The sequence below is a fragment of the Jaculus jaculus genome, chromosome 17 (assembly GCF_020740685.1).
Source record: "Jaculus jaculus isolate mJacJac1 chromosome 17, mJacJac1.mat.Y.cur, whole genome shotgun sequence".
Lineage (NCBI taxonomy): Eukaryota > Metazoa > Chordata > Mammalia > Rodentia > Dipodidae > Jaculus > Jaculus jaculus.
In genome coordinates, this window is record NC_059118.1 from 14627202 (window position 1) to 14650733 (window position 23532).

Here is a 23532-nt window from a genome sequence, read left to right on the forward strand (position 1 = left end):
TCTTTTAACTAAGCCATAATACCAAAACAACCTCGAAAAACCCATAATGGCACAGAATACACATTCACACTGCAAAAGATGGCATTGGGCATAGCAAAGAAATATTCAACCAATACAAGATTCTTTTTTATTTATTTTATTTTATTTTATTTTATTTTGGTTTTGTGTGGTAGGGTCTCACTCTAGGTCAGGTCAGGCTGACCTGGAATTCACTATGTAATCTCAGGGTTGCCTTGAACTCATGGCGATCCTCCTACCTCTGCCTCCTGAGTGCTAGGGTTAAAGGTGTGTGCCAGCAAACCTGGAGCCAATACAAGATTTAAACAGAGCAAACATCAAACTCTATAGCTCCAACTCCAACAACTCTGGTGAGTAACAAATCAAGTCCGATAATTCTAACCAGCAACCTATCTCTGGAGTTCCAATTCCACCCCTCCAGCTGGGCTACTCACAGTCCTGGAAAATTTCCTCTGGGGCCAGCAGCTCTACTTAGCAGCCATCTCATGGTCCTGGCCTCTCCACTGGGTCTCCACTGCAACACACACTCCATCCTCATGGCTCCACTGGGCCTCCATGCAGGCAACCCAGCAAACCTGCTTCACACTGCCCATAACCATTTCCAAAACACAAGACCATGTTTCAAATTCAATGACCCTCTGTTTCCTGTATTTCTTATTCTCCATAATACCTAGTGGGATGCCAATTTGTTAATCTAGAGGGGAATAAGGCAGACTTTGAAGAACAGGACACTCCTTCAGCATTCAGAACCCTTCAAAAGACTGCATTCTGTCTGTTGTTCAAGTGCAGGTCAGCTGGCCCATTCTCAATGTTTTGTAATTTCTCACACAATTGCAGCTGAATGGGCAGCAGCTTCAGTTGAAAGATTCCATTTTTTTCTGTGCCATATCCCTCTGCTCACATCAGTCTGTTTCTACCCAAAGCAACCCTGCACACATTCTCAGGACATGGGCATAACATCAAGCCTCTCACACAAATGGCTTCTAGCCCAGTCCAGGCAAAGCTCTTTCTCACCCTCACAAACCAAAACTCACAGTCCATAGTTCTTATTGCATTCAGGTCTTTCAACTCTGACCAGAATAGTCCACCAAGCTGTACTTGCATCTCTTAGGCCAATATTTCAAATCCTTTCACGTTCCTTTTGAAAATCAGCTCCAAAAGGCCAAAACCACACAATCAAGTGTCTATCAGGTACCAACTTTACTATTGCAGTCAGGTTCAGATTGCTGGCAGAAATCACCTGACCAAGAGCAACTTGTGGTAACAAAGATTTATCTTGACTTACAGACTCAGGGGGAAGCTCTGTGATGGCAGGGGAAAACAATGGTATGAGCAGAGGGTGGACATCACCTCCTGGACAACATTAGGTAGACAACAACAACAAGAGAGGGTGACAAACACTGGCAAGGGGAAACTGGCTATAATACCCATAAGCCCTCCCCCAACAATACACTGCCTGCAGGAGGCAGTAATTCCCAGATCTCCGTAAGCTGTGAACCTGGGGTTCAGAACACCTAAGTTTATGGGGGGCACCTGAGTCAAGCCACCACACTACTCTATCAGAGATGGGACAAACTGTGTCACAGCGGAGTCTGCCTATGTCTTGTGGCTGAAATGAGACCTTTAGATGATGCTTACAATGAGCTGTCTGTTGAAAACGGTGACCTGCATTAAGTTGAGGATCCTTGAGATTCCCGTCTGGGTGTTTAAAATCTAAGATGCAACAACCACTTTACTATACAGATCCCACAGTTTTATTAGAAGAATATTCCGAAGTGACCAGATTTTAAAAAGCAGTTGCAGAGCAGTGCCAATGTCACCAAGGACGCTGAGGAGCGTCTGGCTTTCTGCTGGTGGTTCTAGCGCTGTGGTTTATTCTTGTTGGCTGTAGGCCATTAAAAGTCAAGTCGTCTCGTCACGACTCCACCATTTGCAGTCCGCTTCCAGGCAACCAGGGCAATTCATTCCCAGGACTGAAATGTCTGCGTTCTATAGGCTGCAGGAGTGAAGTGATAAATCACACTCATTTTATTTAGTTCGTTTGTTTGTTTATTTATTTATTTTTCCAAGACATGGTAGGTTCCCATTTAAAAAAAAAAAAAACAGACACTTGATTGAAAACATATAAAGCAAGACTTTGAGAATTTTATATAATTCCTGGAGTAAACTGTGACTTTGTGAATTATCTTTTTTTTCTCTCTCTCTCTGTCTCTCTCTCTCCTAAAACCATAAAGGGGAAAAATTCCTTTCAATAAGATGTCATTCTTATCTATCTGCATGCTGACCCAGGGGAACATACTGGGTTCTCAGGAAAGAACAAAGGCATGAGGTATAGGGAATGTTAGCAATGTGAATTCGAGGTCAGAAATGCCCAGATGGCCAAACCAAGGCCTCAGCAGCCACAGATGTGCCATGACTTCAGTAAGTATTCCTCACATATTTGCCCAATAATAAGGAAAGCTCTTTCTACCAGAGGCCAGTGGCTCAGACCTGCCCACCACCGACCTCCAGATCCGCCCACCTTCCATCCTACCTCAGCAACAGAGCATCAGCACTGCCTCCCTCCCTCCCTCCCACAAGCCTGTTCCTAGAGTCGCCCTCTGCCCCCAGCCTGTAACGTATTTGATATCCATGCTCGACATATTCTGCTAACGCCCACCATAGCCGTCCCCCCAACCCAACACCGTATTGCTGTTGAAGGCCAAGTCTGCGTGCTAGCACCCCAACCCCCTGTGGACGGAGGGTGCGCTAAGGCACAGTGCAGTGTTCGCGGATGCACTGAAACTGTGGGGGACAGGTAACGCCTTCATAGCCTCCTCTTCCTCTCCTAACGATAAGGCGCACTGCTGGACCCCAAGCGTCAGTTTTCTCATACTGAAAATGAGTTAGCCAGGTCTGCCCTTCTAGGATGAAGTTATTACAAAAGTGACAATATCTAGTACATTGTAGGGATGGAGCCATGTCAATTTCAGTCGGTTCGAAGCTTGTTGCCTTTTCTTGTTGTGTTGAGATAAGAATATTACATACACACATAAAATCTTACATACAGATACATATATATTCCCAGGCTGGCCTCAGACTCTGAACTCTCCTGTCTTAGTTTTTGAGCATTGGGCTCATAGGCATGTACCATCATGTCCAGCTCCAATAGGCTCCAAAAGTACCTTCTTTCTTTTCGAAATGGAGGGAAAGAAGGAAGGAGGTAGGGAGGGAGAAAGAGACAGAGAGAGGGAAAGAAAGAGAGGAAAGGAAAGAGAGGGAGGGAGGAAGACGGTGATAGAAAGAGAGAAAGACAGAGAGAATAGCAGCATTACATAATGTTCAAGAATAAAAACTGTGAAAGTATAGGCATCACTTGACGTGATTTAGATCCTAGCCATGACCCTGTGAGTCCTGGAGAAGTTGTATAAGCCATCAGGAGCCTCTGCCTCCTGACAAGTAGAAGGAACTAATCCTATGTTGCCTTATAGCACTCAGCCTTGTCAAATACTCCAGTCTCCTCCCATTGCCCTTGGATTAAAGCAGAATTTATGGGAACTGCAGGACTGGGACATTGTCATTGCTTTCAATTTCTGTTTCATTTACATGGGCCTTTTTTTTTTTTTTTTTTTTTTTCCCCCAAAAGGATCACACTGGCATGGGTCAGGGGATTTTTCTTCCTTGGTCTGTAATTCTTTCTGGCGCTCACAAAACCTGTCATTCTTGAATATTATCCATCCTTTGGGTCCCAGATCAGGGTCCATGGTGGCAGAGACATGAAATGTCTGGTCATATTCACTCCACAGTCAGGAAGCAGAGAGTAATAAAGGCCGATGCTCAGGTAGTATTCTCCTTTCGATTCAGTCCGCCCCAGCCCATGAGATGGTATCACATTCAGGGAGGGTCTTCCCACCTCAGCTAACCTAGAAACCCTTTCACAGACGTGCCTAAACATTTGTCTCCTAGGTGACCCTAGCTCGGATCGAGTTGATGGCAGAGATTAGTGTAGTTTGAATGTCAAACGTCCCCCATAGACTCATGTGTGTGAGCACTTGGATCTCAGCTAGTGGTTCTATTCTGGAAGGTTGTGGAACCTAAACACTAACTATAAGTCCCCCCCCCCCCCGTTAGAATGAGTCCTAGCGGGGGCTGGGGAGTCGGCTCAGTAGCAGGTGGAGCCCGAGTAGAGGAAGTAGGTCGCTGGAGGTGAGCCTTTTGGTTTTGTGGCCTGGCTCCACTTCCTGTTCCAGCTCTGATTGCTGGCCATGAAGTGACCACCCAGCCACCTGCCCCCGCTGCCGCACCTTGTCTGCCATGATGGGCTTTTTCGAACGACAGCCATTTACTTCTTTAAACTGCTTCTTGTCTGGTATTTGGTCACAGCAGTGAGTCAAGTAACCAGTAGACAGGTTGATCATCACACCCACCCATCCCTCTGGAGCTGTGCCCACAACAGATTGGCACATTTCCACCACCACAAGCAACTGTGGGAGAGAGCCCGGTGGTCAGAGAAGACCAGAAAGCAGAATCTGGGAGCCAGATCAATGAGGTCTGGTACCCAGCTCTGACATTTACTGTTTGCATCAATTTACAGAATATTTCATGTCTTGGAGCTCGGTTTTTCTCATTCCTAGAAAGACTGGGTATTAAACAAAATGACAAATAAAATGTGGGAATCTCATGGCCAGGATGAAATGACATCGTAGTATATTTTAGATATCTTCTCTTAATATGCATCTCTCAAAAAAAATGTTTTGTTGGAGTTTATTAAAAATTACTTATGGGCTGCAGGGGTGGCTTGGCGGTTAAGGTGTTTGCCTGCAAAGCCAAAGGATCCAGGTTCGATTCCCCAGGACCCACGTTAGCCAGATGCACAAGGGGGCGCACACATCTGGAGTCTGTCTGCAGTGGCTGGAGGCCCTGGCACACCCATTCTCTCACTCTCTCTCCCTCTTTCTCTCTCAAATAAATAAAAATAAAATATGAAAAATTATTTATTTATTTGACTGTGGCTTATTTATATGAGCATACAGGGTGTGCCAGGGCTTCTTGCCACTATAAATAAACACCAGATGCCTGGGCCACTTTTTGTATCCAGTTTATGTGGGTGGCTTGGAATTGAACCGCAGACCAGATGGCTTTGCAAGGGAGCACCTTTGGCCATTTAGCCATCTTCCCAGCCTCCTGATTTGCATCTTTTCACTATATGTTTTATTCAGAGTCTCCCAAACAACCTCATAAACATCACCCTACAGATACCATAGAAAACATGTTCCAAGGCTGTCTCTCATCCATGAGCCTATCCTGAGAAGCTGCCTGATCAGTCTAGTTACAGGGAGGCTGTGGGGCTCAGTTCTTACCTTTGAACTAAGTTTTGCAACCAGTGGCATAACATGTTGTAAGTGTTTTCAAGATGGGAAACCAGAGTTGGGCGTGGTGGCGCACGCCTTTATTCCCAGCACTCAGGAGGCAGAGATTAGGAGGGTCGCTGTGAGTTCAAGGCCACCCTGAGACTATTTAGTTAATTCCAGGTCAGCCTGGACCAGAGTGAGACCCTACCTCAAGAAACCAAAATATATATAGAGAGAGACACCATTGTGCTTGGAGTCTCTAAGCCATTGCTGATGATTTGAAATCTGGTGACATTAAAGAATCATCCAGGTTTTCTTTGGGGGGGTTGCTTAACAGGCTTGTGGAGTAGAGGGTTTTTTATGAGGGTACATAACAGGCTTGCCGAGGGCCTGTAATTAAAGGTCTTACATCATTTTAGCTTTGTGATCTGTATTGTCGGTTTTTTAGAGAGCCTGGGAATGATACTTGAACTGCCAGCTCAGTTCACGAGGAGAGCTCTTTAAGATGCTACTTGAAACACTGGCTAGAGAACCCCACTAGAAGCACTCGCACGAGCCTGAGTGCCCGAGGTCAGACAGAACCCCCCACAAAGTGGGTATGCCGTAGCACGAACGTCTGCGACGCCAGTGCACCTAGGGCAGGAAGGGAGGCGCAGACAGGAGAACGGCCAGAAACCGCACAGGCCGGCGAGTCTGGTTAACCCAGCAGTGTCCAGCAAGGGGAAAGGCAGGGACTGAAACCCGAGTTGCCCTCTGACCTCTGCACATGCGTCGTGACAGGCACTTTTGCTCTCACATACGTGAACACATGCACACCAAAAAGAATGGGCCATGACAACCTCATCATCTATACACTGTCCTATGAATTCACATAGAGAACATCTCAAATCATTCTTCTGGTCTACTGAGTGTGTAAGTGTGTCTTAGACACTCATCTGTATATACTTTCCCCCATAATATATTCCCAGTCGTATGAGTGTGTACACTTATTTGTGTGGTGTGTGTATGTGTGTGTGTGTGTGTGTGTGTGTGTGTGTGTGTGCTCAGCCCCTGAGTCACATACATGCATACATACTTTCGTATACTCAGGCACAGTCAGGTGCACATTTGTTCCCACACGCTAAAGCTTGATAACCTATGCTGAGCTTTTCCAGGAAAGAACGATGCTCCACACTCACCACGTAGCCACTCCCAGTACCTTGACTGCCTTAGGGTTGAGAAGTCTGCGGAACAAACGCTCTGTCATTACTTCATATTCACACCCTGGCACTATTTTTAAAACAAGAGAAAAAAAAAAAAAAACCTTTGCAGCTTTGCCACATCGATATTTCATGTAACTAATCAGAATATGCAAATAACTCCAAGTAAACACAAACACTTAAAGCCTCTTAGGGACTTGGAAATAAAGGATTGAGAGTAAGATTAAATGCTCAAATGCCTATTTTAGTGGCCATGTAATGCTATTCCAGAGAATCTATTTTGACTTTCCATATCTAAGTCATTTTCTGTTTTATTAGCTTCCTCCAAGCAGATTTATATGATACTGGCCATTTGTCTTAAGGGGGAAAATATGAAGGGGAAAGAGGGCTTATGAGCTAAGAAACAAAAGGCAAGAACTTCTTTCTCAGTATTATCAAATACTAGGAAAGGCAAAAGTTAATTACCACTTCAGTATATGTCAGAACACCTCAATGAGGACAGGGGCTTTCAAAAAACAACACATCTTCTTTTTAACCCCCCAAAACAGGATTTTGAGTTATGAGTCACCACTCTTCGAAAGCAGCGAGCCTCAGGCTTCTGGGGGCGAGCGTGAGTGAAACCAGGCAGTCTGCTGTCTCATCAGCTCTTACTTGCAAGGGTCTCTAGAGATGACACGGTTTGGGCTCGTTTCCTCTGGATTTTCTCAGAGCACAACTTGACATGGATTTGAAAGTCGTCATTTTAATCTTTGTGGGGGCTGTTCCAAGAATGTGTCCTCAATAAGGTGAAGGGATCAAGTGGCATGAGGAAGGGACATCAGGAGAGTAGACAGAAGTCACGTCTGCTACAGGGGCACGCTGTCAGGATGCTGCATCCCATCCCAAAGGGACATCAAAGCACCCAGCCATCAGGGGGCCTGTGAAGCCTGGCTGTGAACCTCCCACGGAAAGGATAAGGAAGAAAAGTTAAATTTCTAAATAAAAGGATTTTGGTAAGGAGTACCAAATTGGGGGAAGGGATGCTGGACATTTAGGGCAGAGCATATATAGCTAGCCATTCACTCCCCTGATGATTCTGAAGAGATGGCTCTAACGTAAGCACCCAGCCAGTGGCTCACCTTCCTCTGAGGCTTTTCTCCCACGCCAGGTAGGAGAGGGAGACGTGAGAACTCACAGACAGGAAGTAGAGTCTGAGGCTGGAGCCCAAGGTTGGCTCCTGTCACCTTTCTTCCACCTGCATTTTCTACTCTGTGTTAATGGGAGTATATTTCTTCTGCGAGAAAGTCAGCAGTTTTTGTGTGGAACATGTATGTGGTGTGCATGCACGTGTGTGTGTGTGTGTATTCATAGTGTGTGGGAGCATAAATGCAGGTGTGCACGTATGCATAAGGATGTATGTATGGAAGCCATAAGTTAATGTCAGGTGTCTTCCTTAATTCCCGCTCCAGCATATTTTTTTTCTTTCTTTGACATAGAGTTTCTGTTGAATTTGAAGTTTACCAATTCAGCTTGTTTCAGGGATTCTCCTGTCTGTCACTCCAGCACTAGGATTACAGGCACATGCCACTATGCCAAGCTCTTCCAGGCGTGCCCATGTTCCAAACTCAGGTCCTTATGCTTGCATGGCAAACACTTTGTTGAACTACCTCCCTAGACCCAGGAGTCAGAATTTATTTCTTTTGAGGAAGGATTTCACTGGGGCTCAGGCTGACCTGGAACTCATGTATCCCAAGCTGGTCTCAGATTCAGGTGATCCTCTTACCTCGGCCTCACCATGCCTGGCTTGATTTTATTTTTTTTTCACTTTATTTTTTTCTTGACACATAATTGTATGTATTTGTGAGATACAGTTATTTGAGTAAATGTATATGATGTGTTTTGATGGAATTTCAGGGTGATTGATTGGCATGCCTATCATCCTAGAAGTTTTGCCACTTCTTTTTGTTGGGAACATTCAAAATCCTGTCTAGTGGCTGCTTTGGAGTATAAAGTTAAAGTTGTCAACCATGGCTTCCCTATTGTGCTACAGAACACAGGAAACTTGCTCTCTCCTCCTGTTCTTGTTATCCATCCTCCCTAGTTGTGGCCAAGGGGTTTAGACAGTATAGTAGCAGATCCCAGCATGTTATGGTATGTCACTTCTCACATGCACATGTTTTTAAAAAAAATCTCTTGGAGAATATTATTTAAAAGGAGAGTCATGGGCTGGAGAGATGGCTTAGTGGTTAAGTGCTTGCCTATGAAGCCTAAGGACCCCAGTTCAAGGCTCCATCCCCCACGTTAGCCAGATGCCCAAGGGGGCACACGTGTCTGGAGTTCATTTGCAGTGGCTGGAGGCCCTGGTGCGCCCATTCTCTCCCTCTCTCTCTCCCTTTCTGTCTGTGTCTGTCACTCTCAAATAAATAAATAAAAATGAACAAAAAAAAATTTTTTTAAAGGAGAGTCAACCTCCACCTCAAGTCACATCCTGCTTGGAATGTCCCATTGGATTCTGATTGCTTATGACTCATCCAGCTGTGACACCTTTTGTCAGTGGTCGACTTAAAAACAGAACGAAGGTTTTCTGATTCCCCGCTGTTAGTCTATGCCTAGGTCTGCACTTGATTTTTTTCTTTTTTGGCCTGCTCTCACGCCCTTCGCCTCACCAGGTTTTACACACCCTCTGTAAAATACGAGGAGCGCTGGAGACAGTAAAACAGAACAAGACTCCCCCAGCGACTCCTTTCCATTCTCTAAGTACATTACCACTTGGCAAATGCATCAACTTAATTAAAACTAAATGTAATTCTAATGCACCAATTTGATTTAAAAATAATCTTCACAGTCACCAGGACATCAAAATGCAATTAAGGCTATTTGAGGAAAGTCTCTGATGCATATGATGTTCTGAAACTGCACTATGTCAAGAAGCCCAGATCTTCCCGAATGCCACTAATGAGTTTAGCAGCCTGCCTCTCACTCAAACGCCTCTCTCAATTAGGTTCTAGAGAGCGTGATCCACAGCAGTTCAGGAATATTGCCCAAATCCCCTCCAAATAGCCCTTCAGCCGAATGTTCTTGCTGGTATATGGACTTGGGAAAATGCAAACAGCCCTAAGGATTTCAGGTTGAAGATGAAAATCAAACTGCAAAGTCCAGGATTTCCTGACTGCCCGCTTCTGTGCCCAGACGGGAAGCACTCCCAGATTTAGGATGGAGGTTAGAAAAGACAGTGGCTCTCTAATTGATGGAGTCGTTTGGCCAGCTCCCTTTGCAGCTCCCACTGGCTTAGTTTTACTGAGTCATGACATTGCTGTAAGCTTGATCTAGGGTTTCTTTTTGCTTAATCAATGGGAAGGGTAAGAGATCTTAAAAATGGTAAAAATGGGGCTGGAGAGATGGCTTAGTGGTTAAGCGCTCGCCTGTGAAGCCTAAGGACCCTGGTTCGAGGCTCGGTTCCCCAGGTCCCACGTTAGCCAGATGCACAAGGGGGCGCACGCGTCTGGAGTTCGTTTGCAGAGGCTGGAGGCCCTGGCGCGCCCATTCTCTCTCTCTCCCTCTATCTGTCTTTCTCTCTGTGTCTGTCGCTCTCAAATAAATAAATAAAAAAATTTAAAAAAAATTTTTTTTTAAATGGTAAAAATGCCTACATCGTAATGTGGACTTTTTGTTTTTATTTTTTTTATTAATAATTTTGTACATGCATATGTTTTGAACATAATCACCTCCCATGACTTTCCAGTTTCACCCTCTTCTCCCTCTAAACCCCTTCTTCCCAGCTAGTCTCTATTCTACCTCGATGTCTTGTGGGGGAGAGAGAGAGGAAAAAAAGGGCTGAGCTTAGTTAGGGCTGCTTGCATGAGTGTGGGTGTTACTTATCTGAGCACATGCAACATATGTGTGACTATGCCACTGAAAACACCGTGGCCCTCACCCCCAGCAATGGTTAACTGCCACCAGCTCCTCGGGCCCTCAGCCACCATGAAGGGATGTTTGTGGGACATGGGAAGGTCTTACTGAGTTTTGTCAAGAGGCAGCTTGGGGCTGGAGAGATGGCTTAGTGGTTAAGCGCTTGCCTGTGAAGCCTAAGGACACCAGTTCAAGGCTCGATTCCCCAGGACCCACATTAGCCAGATGCACAGGGGGGGCATATGCATCTGGAGTTTGTTTGCAGTGGCTGGAGGCCCTGGCATGCCCATTCTTTGTTTCTGTCTCTCTGCCTCTTTCTCTCTCTCTGTCTGTCGCTCTCAAATAAATAAAAAATAAACAAAAATTTTTTAAAAAAGAAAAGAAAGAACAGTTATCAGGTGTAGTGGTACATGCCTTTAGTTCCAGCACTCAGAAGGCCAAGGTAAGAGATCATTATGAGTTCCAGGTTAGCCTTGGCTAGAGTAAGACCCTGACGGAAGGAAGGGACGGAGGGAGGGAAAGGGTTTGATTGATAACCTCCAAAAATAGCACCACCAACTTGGGTCCAAGTATTCACACACGTGAGCCTATAGGAGACATTGCACATTGAAACCACAGCACATTATGTTAGCCAACCTGAAAATCTTCCTCTGAGCCTACAACAAATTTTACTGTGAAAAAAAAACAGGCAAAGGGCCAATAGTGTAACCTTGATCTGTCTTCACCAAGTAAGAAACAAATGCTTTTATTGTCATGAATTGCATTATATATTGTGGTATGATATAAAATTATAATTTGCAGTGTCAAAATAACTTTCATCTGAACTCAGAATGCTCTGACTAAAAGCAAGTGTGTTTAAAGTATTTGGGATGCCATTACATTGTCCCAAAAATGGGGAGGGGGATAAATAGTTCAAATATAAAATCTCTACAAAAGAGATCAAGAATACAAAGTCAAGCTGAGAAGATGGTTCAGCAGTTATACTTTCGTGAAAAGCCTGATGGCCTGGGTTCAATTCCCCAGTGCCCACCTAAAGCCAGATGCACAAAATGGCGCACACATCTGGAGTTCATTTGCAGTGGCTAGAGGCCCTGGAGGACCCATTCTCTCCCTCTCTCTCATTCTCTCTCTCTCTCTCCCCCCTCCCTCTTTCTCTCTCTGTCTGCCGCTCTCAAATAAATAAAAATAAACAAAAAATAAGAAAGTAAATTTCAGAACATTTTCAGAAACAGACAAGAAAAACAGCACCCAGCACAGAGATTCCCCACCCATTGCCTCACTTTAGCCACCTAGTGTCCTATAAAAAGCCCTTCACATCCCTGAGCCTCCTAAAGGTAAAAGTTCAAGACAGAAAATTGTCTAATTCTTCACAGCTGCCCTTGAATTAGTCCATTTCCTTCTACTAACTTCTACCTCCAGAACTTTCCATAGAGCTCGTGTGAGGAGGAGCGTGACACCTAGATTTCAGCAGTACTACCCATCTGTTCTGTTGGAATCCCAGGTGAAAATAGATATTAACCGAACATTGGCCATGGCAGCAGAGGAAATTGAATCAGAATAGCAAAATGAGCACAATGAATCTACTTATCTCTGTTTAAGCTCCTGAGAATATCTTCCAGGGCCGGGGAGTTGGCTCCATGATTAAAGTGTTTGCAAGCATGAGGACCTGCATTTGGAACCCCGGGGAAAAAAAGCAGTCTCTCCTTAGGAGCAGAATAGACTTACGCTGAACCCCCCTCTCACAAGGGTGAAGAAAACACTGTTGATTCATCACTGGGACAGCGGCAGGAAGCCCGGTGGCCTGTCGGCCAGGTTTTCAAGTATGCGAAAGTGAAATGCCCTGATGGACACACCCGCTGCCTTACACCAAGCTCCGTGAAAACAGCCCTTCCGGCTGGAGAGAAACCATAGAGTCCAGTTGTCCACACCCACCTGCTTCCATTTCAGTCCTTACTACAGACAGGAAACAGCAGACATTGAAGGAAATTGTCTGGCATGGAGCAGTAATGAGACAATTGCTTCCTCCCCGAATCCTAGAGGACACAAGGTCTCAATAAGGGGAAAGGAATATTGTTCTTTTTATGTGCAGGGTATGTGTGCTATGCATGTGTATTGCAGAAGTGTGCCTGGTGCACACTTGGGAGGAGACCAGAAGAGACCCCTGGGTGTCCTCTGCCATCACATACCCATGTGCTTCCTTGAGACAGAGTCTCACACTGAATTGGGAGATAGCATTTTATTGGTCAGACAGGCTGACCATCAGGCTTCAGCAATTCTTCAGTCTCTGTTCCTCACAGGACTCGGGTTACAGGCCTGCATGACCATGCCCAACTACTTATCTGGGTGCTGGAAATGGAACTCAAGACGAATCAAACCTTCACGCCTGTGTTGCAAGTACGCTTACTTGCTCAGCCATTTCCTCAGCCCCCAAATATTGTTTTGATATATAATAATAGTCTCAGAGATTTATTATTATACTGCCTCCATAATAGAAAGCAAATTTAAGAGCATTTTCAGAAAACAGTCAAGAAATGAAAACAAAGAGAGCTGTCAGAAAATAACAAAGAATCCTTTTAAAAAAATCAATGTTTTTTTCTAAAAATAAAAAAATTTCTAATTCTCAGCATCATGATAAATAATAGAAGATATGAGCCTAAAGATAAAAATGAATGATTAGGGTTAAATTGAGAAAAGAAATATGAGACAAAAACATATGAGAAATATGTGATGATCAAGGTAAGAGAGGGTGGACAGAACATCCAGCATGTGCCAACTAGAAGCTCTTGAAGGAGAGCCTATCGTGGTAGCTGGCACAGGTTTGTGTTCCTAGAACACAGAAGATAGAGGCAAGGAGGATCAGAAGTTCAAAGTCATCTTTGGCTCCATAGCAAGTTCAAGGCTAGCCTGGGCTACATAAGACCCTAAATCACAACCAAACAAATCAACAAATAAAATAAAACTTTTCCTCAAAGAGAAAAAGAAAGAAATGGGTGAGAGAAAATCATGAAAGATACAGGAAAGGAAATTTCCCAAGGTGAAAAGTGTCTCCAGATTGTCACAGCTCCTTGAAGAAAAGCTATGAAAGCCCACACTCACACACTTGAACATACACATCGGGTGTGAAAAAAAAAAAAAAAAGAAAGAAGTGTCCAGTAATGGCCACACACATCTACACGGGCACTCGCCACAAAGCACTTCCATCAGGTAAAAGACTAATGATTTTTTTGTGGACAGTGTGAACACGAGAGCACAAATCTAGACCAAATTTCCAAGTTATACCACCAAACAATGGCTGCAGGCAGGGAAAGAGGGACTGAGCCAACATGTTCTAAATTTCAAGATGGTCTTGGGAAGATTCTGCATTAGCTATGAGCCAACTACCTGAGGAAATGCAGCTTAAGGGAGGAGAGTTTTATCTTGGCTTACAGTACAACCCATTGCGGTGGGGAAGGTACGACAGAGTTTATTATAGTGAGACTGGCAGACGGTTGATACTCATCACTTACAATGGACCAGGAAGCAGGGAGGGGCCTGGAATGAGACCCTGCCTTCCAAAACCAAAAAAAGAAAAAAAAAAAAAAAGCTAGATATAGATAACCATATTAACTAATTTTAGGTTTCAGTACTACACAGTAACATAAAAACAAAATATAAGCACAAATCTACACATAAGTTTAAGTGCATGGAAAAGAAAGTAGGAAGATGCACAGAACATGAGAGGAAGAGTGTAGGGCAAAAATATACTCTGATGCTTATCAACCTCTAAGTTGTAGAGTTTTTGAAATGTAAACATATTCATCAATACATAAAAATAGAGACAATGATCATTAAAAAATAATAAAGCAGCAGATGCTGCAAGCTACATAACCAACTAAGTAGGTAAGATGTGCTCACGGGTGCAATAGTGGCACAACTGTTACAAGGGTAAACAACTGTTCTCCCATCGAATTTGAGGCCAGCTCCACTGGAGGGAGTCTATGTCTGGTACTGAAAACCTAATCAAAAGCTTGTGGCTGTCAAAGTCATAAGCCCTAGAGGAAAACACACTACTTATGTTTTGGCTAAATTTATATGTTGTGCCCCTAAATTTGCCTTCTAGAGATTTGGGTTAAAAAAAAAAAAAAAAACCAAAGCATGTAAATTATACTTTCTTTTATTCTCTTATGTGGGAAGAACCAGTGAAATCTTAATTTACTTCTATTTATCTTAGGATTATTTGCATAAATGAAAAACTACCCCACTAGCTTTAAAGTATATTTTCTCTTCTTCCTGTTAGTTCCCCACCTGACTTATCCATTCTTCATTTTAGGCCAGGAGACATGATTACTCTTCTAGAAGATTCCAATGAAGATTGGTGGAAAGTAGGTATTTCTCTTGTTTTAATATTTTATTTATTTATTTGAGAGAGAGAGAGTGAGAATGGACACATCAGAACCTCTAACCACTGCAAACTAACCCCAGACACATGCACCACCTTATGCATGTGGATTACATGGGTACTGGGGAATTGAACCTGTGTCCTTAGAATTTGCAGGCAAGTACCTTATCCATTAAGCCATATCTCCAGCCTACTATTTCTTTTTTAAAAAAGAAAAATATCATCCAAGCATGGTGGTGCACATGTTTAATCCAAGCACTTGGGAGGCAAAGGTAGGAGGATTGCCGTGAGTTCGAGGCCACCCTGAGACTCCATAGTGAATTCCAGGTCAGCCTGGGCTAGAGTAAGACCCTACCTAAAAAAAAGAAAAAAAAAATCATGGCTTGGAATATAGCTGAGTGGGTAAAGTGCTTGCTATGCAAGCATTAGGATCCAGGTCCAGAATTCTAGAACGCATGTAAAATGTCCGGCATAGTGGTATGTGCTTATAATCCCAGAGCAGGGGAGGAAAATACTAGAAAACCACTATGGCTAGCTAGTCTATGAGCTCTAAGCTTAGTAAGAGACCCTGTCTTAAAAAAAAAAAAAAACCTGGGGGGGGAACAGCTGAAAAGGACACCCAACACTGACCTTGACCTTGACACATGTGCAAGTTCCCCCACACACATATGATCATGCATACATACATTCATGCATACCACACACACATACACATGCATATGCCAAAAAAAAAGAAAGAAGGAAGGAAGGGAGGGAGGGAGGGAGGGAAGGAGGAAGGAAGGAAGGAAAGAAGGGAAAATTCCTTTGGTAATTATGGGTATGGTAAGTGCTGCAACAGTCAAGCATACCTCCTCTTTCCTTTTAGGGAAAAATTCAGGACAGGATTGGTTTCTTTCCAGCGAACTTTGTTCAGAGAGTAGAACAACATGAGAAGATTTTTAGGTGTGTTAGAACCTTCATCGGCTGCAAGGACCAGGGACAGATAACACTGAAAGAAAACCAGGTGAGCAAGGCACCAACTGTGACCAAAACTAACACCACCAAACACACCAGCCGCGGTAAGTGAGGGTACCAAGTGTTCCAGGTGAGAAAAGCTAGTCTTATGCCAGCTCTGTCCTGATCCCCTCTGTTTTCTTCCATCACAGGAAAGGTGCCCTTCTCCCCATGCCTTCCTCCTCTCGTGTCACAGGCTGTGTCCTTCCTACAAGACACAATCACACACTCAGACTTGTAAGGTTATTGTGGAAGTACTGGGAGACGGATGTGGAAAATTAGAAATCTCTTTTCATTCTCTCCCAACAAAGTCTCACAATAGATTTCAATGTCCAACTTTGGACTTTTCAAAGTCAAAATTTTGCCTCTTTCTACATTCTTGCCATAACAATGCTAATATTTCTCAAGGCAATGGTGGATGACTCTAGGTGGAATGGATGAGCCCTGGCATAAACAAATGCATTCATAATTTTCATATTTATCTATTCAATAGTTCCCTAAATCATACCCTGAATGTATTCTTCTTTTTAGAATTGCCTTCAGAGATAGGCACATGTGTGCATGCGTGTGCATACACACGTGCACACACACACACATCATTATTTTAACTTTATAATTATTCCCAATGTGTCATTCTTTTTTGTAATAATTTTTATTTATTTATTCGAAAGTGACAGAGAGATAAAGAGGCAGTAGAGACAGAGAGAACGGGTGTGCCAAGGCCTTGAGCCACTGCAAAGGAACTCCAGACGCATGCGCCCCCTTGTGCATCTGGCTAACGTGGGTCCTGGGGAACCGAGCCTAGAACCAAGGTCCTTAGGCTTCAGAGGCAAGCACTTAACCGCTAAGCCATCTCTCCAGCCCCCCAATGTATCATTCTTAAATTTCATTTGACCCAACTTGATTAGCCATTTTATTTATTTTTTTTTATTTTATTTTATTTTTTTTTGGTTTTTTGAGGTAGGGTCTCACTCTAGTTCAGGCTAACCTGGAACTCACCATGTATTCTCAGGGTGGCCTCGAACTCACTGCGATCCTTCTCCCTCTGCCTTCTGAGTACTGGGATTAAAGGCATGCGCCACCACACCCAGCTGATTAGCAATTTTATATGCCACGTGTGGCCCCAAATGACTTTATCCAAATAGCAAACACATCCTCAAGCCGAACATGATGTCTCGCACCTGTAATCCCAGCATTTGTGAGACAAAGACCAGAAGATCTCAAAACCAAGACTAGCCTGGCATGGTACGTGACTTCTCATTGCTGGGACAAAAGCAGCGGATGAGAGGAAAGAGTTTATTTTAGCTTACAGTCTCAAGGGTAAGCTTCATGGTGGCAGGGGAAAGCATGGCATGAGCTAAAGCTGGGCATCATGTCTTGCCACAGTAGGTGGAAAACAGTAGCAAGATAGTGAGCCAAGCTCTGGCAAGGGAGTAGGCTGGGCTCTAACACCCATAAGCCTGCCCAACAACACTCCCTCCACCAAGGCTCCGCCTCCCAAACTCCCACCAGCTGGGGACCAAGCATTCAGAACACATGAGAGACATCTGATTCAAACCAACACACCTGGACTACCTACTGAATTTTGAAGGCCAGGCTGAGCTACATAGCAAGATCTTGTCTCACAAAACACAAAAAAAAATCTGGTAAGGTTGCCTGGTGACAAAGCACTTGCTTAGCATGCCCAAGGCCCTGAGTTTGATCCCCAGTTTGGGAGGAAAAGGCTTTCAAAAAAAAATAATAATAATAATCTATCTTTCTTTTGAGGCCATTCCCTAAAAAGAAACATTTAAAGAAAAAATTATAACATGAAGGATAGATTTTACAAATGCTTAATACCTACTGCTTTAGATTCAAGTAAATAAAAATTATTAAAAAATAGTGCAACATGCACCAAAGTGCTGTATTCAGTAGGCAGCACTAAATGAGACATCTCTATTATACCCTCCAAGGCTCAGGTTCCATTAATGAAGAGGTAGAATAAGGAATTTAAGAGCCAAAGGAAGGGGAGGGCCGTTTACAAGACTGGCTGCCACACACAAAGTGCCATCGTTCGAGACTTCATAGTGTCTGATGCTACCTACACAAGCCTGCATAATAGGAGGAAAGCAAATAATAACATCAAAATAGAAGAGAGGCTAGTTGGAAAGAAGGGATTCAGAGGAGGGGGCATTTGGGAAGGGGAAAACAAAGGGACTATGACCATGATATTATTGTCTCTACATATGGAAGTTGTCAATAGTAAGTTTTTTTGTTTTGTTTTTTTTTTTTAAATTTATTTGTTTATTTGAGAGCGACAGACACAGAGAGAAAGACAGATAGAGGGAGAGAGAGAGAATGGGCGCGCCAGGGCTTCCAGCCTCTGCAAACAAACTCCAGACGTGTGCGCCCCCTTGTGCATCTGGCTAACGTGGGACCTAGGGAACCGAGCCTCGAACCGGGGTCCTTAGGCTTCACAGGCAAGCGCTTAACTGCTAAGCCATCTCTCCAGCCCAATAGTAAGTTTTTAAAAATATTTTATTTTATGTATTTATTTGAGAGAGAAAGAAATAGGCAGAGAGAAATAATGGGTACCCCAGCTCCAGCCACTGCAAACAAACTTCAGGCGCATGAGTGACCTTTTGCATCTGGCTTACATGGGTCCTGGGGAATTAAACCTGGGTCCTTTGGCTTTGCAGGCAAGTGCCTTAACTGCTAAGCCATCTCTCCAGCCCAATATAAAGGTTTTTAAACAACAGAGAAAGAAAAGAAAAAGAAAGTACACCAGTTAATCTAAGCATTGTTTTTTCTATAAAGTTTTTCTTTTTGACAGTTTTATACCTATATATGATATAGCTTGAACATACCCCTCCAATATTCCTCTCTTACTCCCCTTCTCCTTCCATTCAGCCTCTCCTTCTTCCCAACTAATCTCCACACATTTAATAAAGGTGGCAGATGGAGACAGTGAGATTCGCTTACTGCGAATGCTAAGTTACATCAGTCCGCTCATTTTTAGTAATGATTGGAAGCTGTGTATTAATTATTCAACCTCGTGCATGCAGTAACTCCACTTTCTATAATGTACTCAGAAAAATACTATATGCACAGAGGAGAAATTATGCCAGAAAAAAAAAAAAATCACGAGAGTGATGCTCCTAGTGACAGTTAGGACCCCTTGCACAATGATAGACGGTCACTTAACAATAATGCTTACTTTAGGGAATGTTGGGAAACAACGTAGTTCTGAGGATGTGGTGGTAGTTTCTATGGACAGAACATTGGAAGTGGTCTTCCCAGGTGAAAAGATCTCTGAAGGAAAATTCTCTGAAAGAGATGCAGAGGGACCCGGAGCTCTGGGTCCATCGGTGGAATCACAGTGAACAGCCAGATGGAGCCAGGTGTGGCCCAGAGACATTTAAGGCTTCCTTGTCACTGTCCACTTTGCCTTCATCACCACTGTGGGCAGCATTGAAGCTTGGGGTTCAATGGCATCAGGTGGCCCAGAGTAGAGTAAAAGATCAGAAAGGAGTAAATCACACCTAACCCTAGAATACCGGGTAGCCCTGTGGCCTGCCGGAGAGAACGTTCAGAGGAGGTTTTCACAGTGGCCAATCCCTGGGCTGTGGGCTGGAGCAGACCTCCCTTTAAAGAGGCAAGAGGGACCTGGGGTCTCTTTCAACAGTACTGAAAAGTTAATATAAATAGCTAGGGGGTGAAGAAATGCAGGATTTAGTTAAGGGTATGTTTCTTTTCCTCTTAAATCATAGTCACAGTATAAATTTTGTTTCTTTTTATTTATTTGTTTGAGAGTGACAGACAGAGAGAAAGAGGCAGAGAGAGAGAGAGAGAATGGGTGCACCAGGGCCTCTAGTCACTGCAAATGAACTCCAGATGCATGTGCCCCCTTGTGCATCTGGCTAATGTGGGTCCTGGGGAATTGAACCTGGATCCTTTGGCTTCACAGGCAAGTGCTTAGCCACTAAGCCATCTCTCCAGCCCCACAGTATAAATTTTTAAAACTAAATTTAAATACAAGACAAACAAAGACATTCAAGCTTATCTTTTGAATCTAATCGTGTAAAAGGAGAAGGCTCCCATGAAAACTTCTTGGGGTCACACGTTCACATTTGCAAGTTCAGGCGTGAATGTGGGTACACAGACCCCCCACATTGACATATCCCATGGCAGTCATGGCTACTTATCTAAACACAAATGCCCCCAGATGTACCCAGATGGATGCTCTGTGGTGCTTTGGAGGTATTACGAGTTCTAATATAGGAAATTGAGACACTGGTCTCTATGAATTTACCTTGGTTTTATAACTTTGCTTATAATTAAAATGCTTTACTTTCATTGAAAAAAAAAGTTATAAGTCTGGGGGCTGGAGAGATAGCTTAGTGGTTAAGCGCTTGCCTGTGAAGCCTAAGGACCCCGTTCGTGGCTCAATTCCCCAGGACGCACGCTAGCCAGATGCACAAGGGGGCGCACGCATCTGGAGTTCATTTGCAGTGGCTGGAGGCCCTGGTGTGCCCATTCTCTCTATCTGCCTTTTCTCTCTGTGTCTGTTGCTCTCAAATAAATAAATGAAAAAAAAAAAGTTATAAATCCAGATGCACAAAGTGGCACATGCATCTGGAGTTCACTTGCAGTGGCAAGAGTCCCTGACACACCTCTCTCTTCCCCACTGAAATAAATAAATAAATTTTAAAAATAAAAAATTTAAATTTTTTTAAATTATTGGATTAGGAAGATGGCTCTGCAGTTAAAGGAGCTTACTTATAAAGCTTGCCAGCCCCAGTTCAGGTCCCCAGTACCCACATAAAGCAGATGCACAAAGTGGTACATGCATCTGGAGTTCATTCTCTCCCTACCTACCTACCTGCAAGTAAAGAAATGATAAAGTTTTGGGGCAAAATTGCTTACACAGTATGCTTACTTTGAGAGAACACTGTGTTTTTGTAGCTTGTACAACTTCTATTTACCTGATCGCTGCAGATGGAGCATCAAAATCCATGGATGTGCTAGCAAGATTTTCCACCCAAATTTGCTGCCTAGCCTTGCGAGTGGCATTTGCCAGCACACACCCCTTGCAGACACACTCCCCAGAGAGGTGACAGCAGGGTGTATCATCTACCTGTGACGGACACCCCGGCATGATAGCACCCATGAGGAGTCCTCCCCCACCAGCAGAGACCCACGCACGGCTGTTCCCTGTAACCTACACGTGACCCTCACACTGATGCCACGTTTTAGACTGTGATAGCTTGCACGGGGTCCGCCTCCTGAAAGGGAGCATGCATACGGCCCTACACATTGCCTCCCTAAGAACTGTTCTGAGTAGTGTCTTAAGTCATCATCATTCAGCTAGGTCATACGTAGAGATTATGCAATACTCACAGAGCTTAGAGACCCACATTTTCTTTGAGTTCATGAACACATCCTGCAGATTTTGTGGATTCAGTGTGCAGTATTCCTGTTGTACCAAAGAGGAAGCAGCTAGAGAAATTACTCAGTGATTAAGGAGCTTGCTTGCAAAGCCTGATGGCCTGGGTTTGACTTTTCAGTATGCACGTAAAGCCAGATGCACAAAGTCGTGCTTGCCCTTGGGGCTCGTTTGCAGTGGTGGAAGGCCCCGGCATGCCCACTCTCTGTCTCTCTACCTCTCTCTGTCTGTCTGTCTGTCTCTCTCTCCCACCCCCTTGCAAATAAATAAATTAAAATGTTTGGATAAAAAGGGAGAACAGGGCTGGAGAGATGGCTTAGCGCTTGCCTGTGAAGCCTAAGGACCCCGGTTCGAAGCTCAATTCCCCAGGACCCACGTTAGCCAGATGTACAAGGGGGTACATGCGTCTGGAGTTCGTTTGCAGTGGCTGGAAGCCCTGGTGCACCCATTCTCTCTCTCTCTCTATCTGCCTCTTTCTCTCTCTGTCTGTACCTCTCAAATAAATAATTTTTTTTAAAAAAAGGGAGAACAGGGATGAAGAGATTGCTTAGCAGTCAAGGCACTTGCCTGTGAAGCCTAAAGACAATCTTGATTCCCCGGCAGCAGACACATAAAGTGACTCGCGCGTCTGGAGTTGGTTTGCAGTGGCTAAAGGACCCAGCAAGCCTATTCTCTCTCCTCTCTCTTTCCCTCCGCATCTCCGTCTCTCTCTGCTCTTTCTCTCTTAAATAAATAAAATACTGTTTAAGGGAGAACAAAGGGTCGCCAAGGTCATAACGCCCTGCTCAAGGGGCAGAGGCCTGCCTGGAACATAAACACAAACTTGTGCATCCCAGCGAGCGCCTTCACGGAGCCCTGCGGCCTGGCCAATGTGGGAAAACCTCTGAGCCACCAAGAACCACGGAGACTCACGGGGTAAGGGAAAGTCGTAAAGGCAAGCGCCGGGAGACCAGAGGAGCCCGGGAGGGCACGTGGGCTCCGTGTGGAGCTCTCCTACGTTCCCAGTATCAGAACCATCATCCTGGCACTGCGGCCCATCCATAATGCCATGCCCACGCCACACAGCAAATGCACAGTTAGTCCAGTTTGACTCCCATGTCCTGCTTCACCTCGGTGCCAGCACTTCTGGTTTCTGTAAGTTTCCCAACTATATCCTTCCTGTTCCAAAATAATAGAAATTCTTTAAGTAAAATATATGCAGAAAGGATGTTCATCTTTATTACCAAAAAAAATTCCGTTTACTATGTTTGCTTTTTAAAATATTATTTATTTATTTATGTATTTATTTATTTATTTATTTGCAAACAAAGAGAGAGAAGAGGGAGAGAGAATAGGCACACCAGGATATCTAGCTGCTGCAAATGAGCTACAGATATATGCGCCACCTTGTTCATCTGGCTTTACATGGGCGCTGGAGAATTGAACCTGGGTCGTTTAGCTTTGCAGTCAAGCGCCTTAACCTGTTAAGCCATCTCTCTAGTCCTGCCATGTTTGATTTTTTTTTTTTTGACACAGAACAATGTGGATTTACCCACTTTTTCCCCCTATTTGAGATTAAGAGATGTTTTTTGTTTCTTACTTTTCAACCAGCATACAAAGTAACAGGTTTCTTTATGGTATTTTCACACATATAAGCACGATTTTTATGTTATTAAAATAAAGATCAGTGAAGCCAGAAGGAAAATTATAATTTTCCCAGGTTGATAGATTTTCAAAAGCGGAACACCTGTTCGTGCCATCCTTTGGCAGTTTCCTCAAAGCGAATTTTCTGGGGGTGGGTCTCACCCTCAAAGTCCCCACGCACTGCATCCCTGTGGCTAGAAATGACAGTCTGCCAGGCATTTGCATCAGGCTGTGATGTGGACAACCAGCCTCTTCAATTGTGTGGGCTCAAGATACAGCATAGCTTCACAGCCTGAGCCTGGAACCAAAGGGGCCTGCGCACACCTCCAGGAAATGCAAGAACCCTTGGTAACTCATCCAGGCCAGAAGATGTAGCCTTCAGTAGCTGGGAACATAGCTCACTTAGTAAAGTGCTTGATTCACAAGCGTGAGGACCTGAGTTCAAGCCCCAGCACCAACATAGAAAGGCTGGGCTTGATGGCATGGACCTATAATCCCAGGCCTGCGGAGGCAGAGAGAGGAAGATCTCTGGGGCTCATTACCAGCCTGCCTAGCCCAACTGGTGAGCCCCAGGCCAGCAGGAGACCTTATCTCAGTAAAGATGGACAGTGTTCCTAAGGGTGACACCCACCATTGATCTCTGACCCCCTCATGTACACATATACACAGTTGTTAAAA

General features: G+C 44.2%; 1 protein-coding gene across 2 annotated transcripts in view; it reads left to right on the forward strand.

Annotated features, from left to right (window-relative positions):
• Positions 1 to 23532, forward strand: part of Stac (SH3 and cysteine rich domain) — a 153606-nt gene that overhangs the window by 122382 nt on the left and 7692 nt on the right. For both annotated transcript variants that reach the window (XM_045136795.1, XM_045136796.1), the window contains 2 exons: positions 14745 to 14796; positions 15679 to 15816. In XM_045136795.1, the coding sequence (XP_044992730.1) occupies positions 14745 to 14796; positions 15679 to 15816 (190 nt within the window). The remainder of the gene's footprint in view (positions 1 to 14744; positions 14797 to 15678; positions 15817 to 23532) is intronic.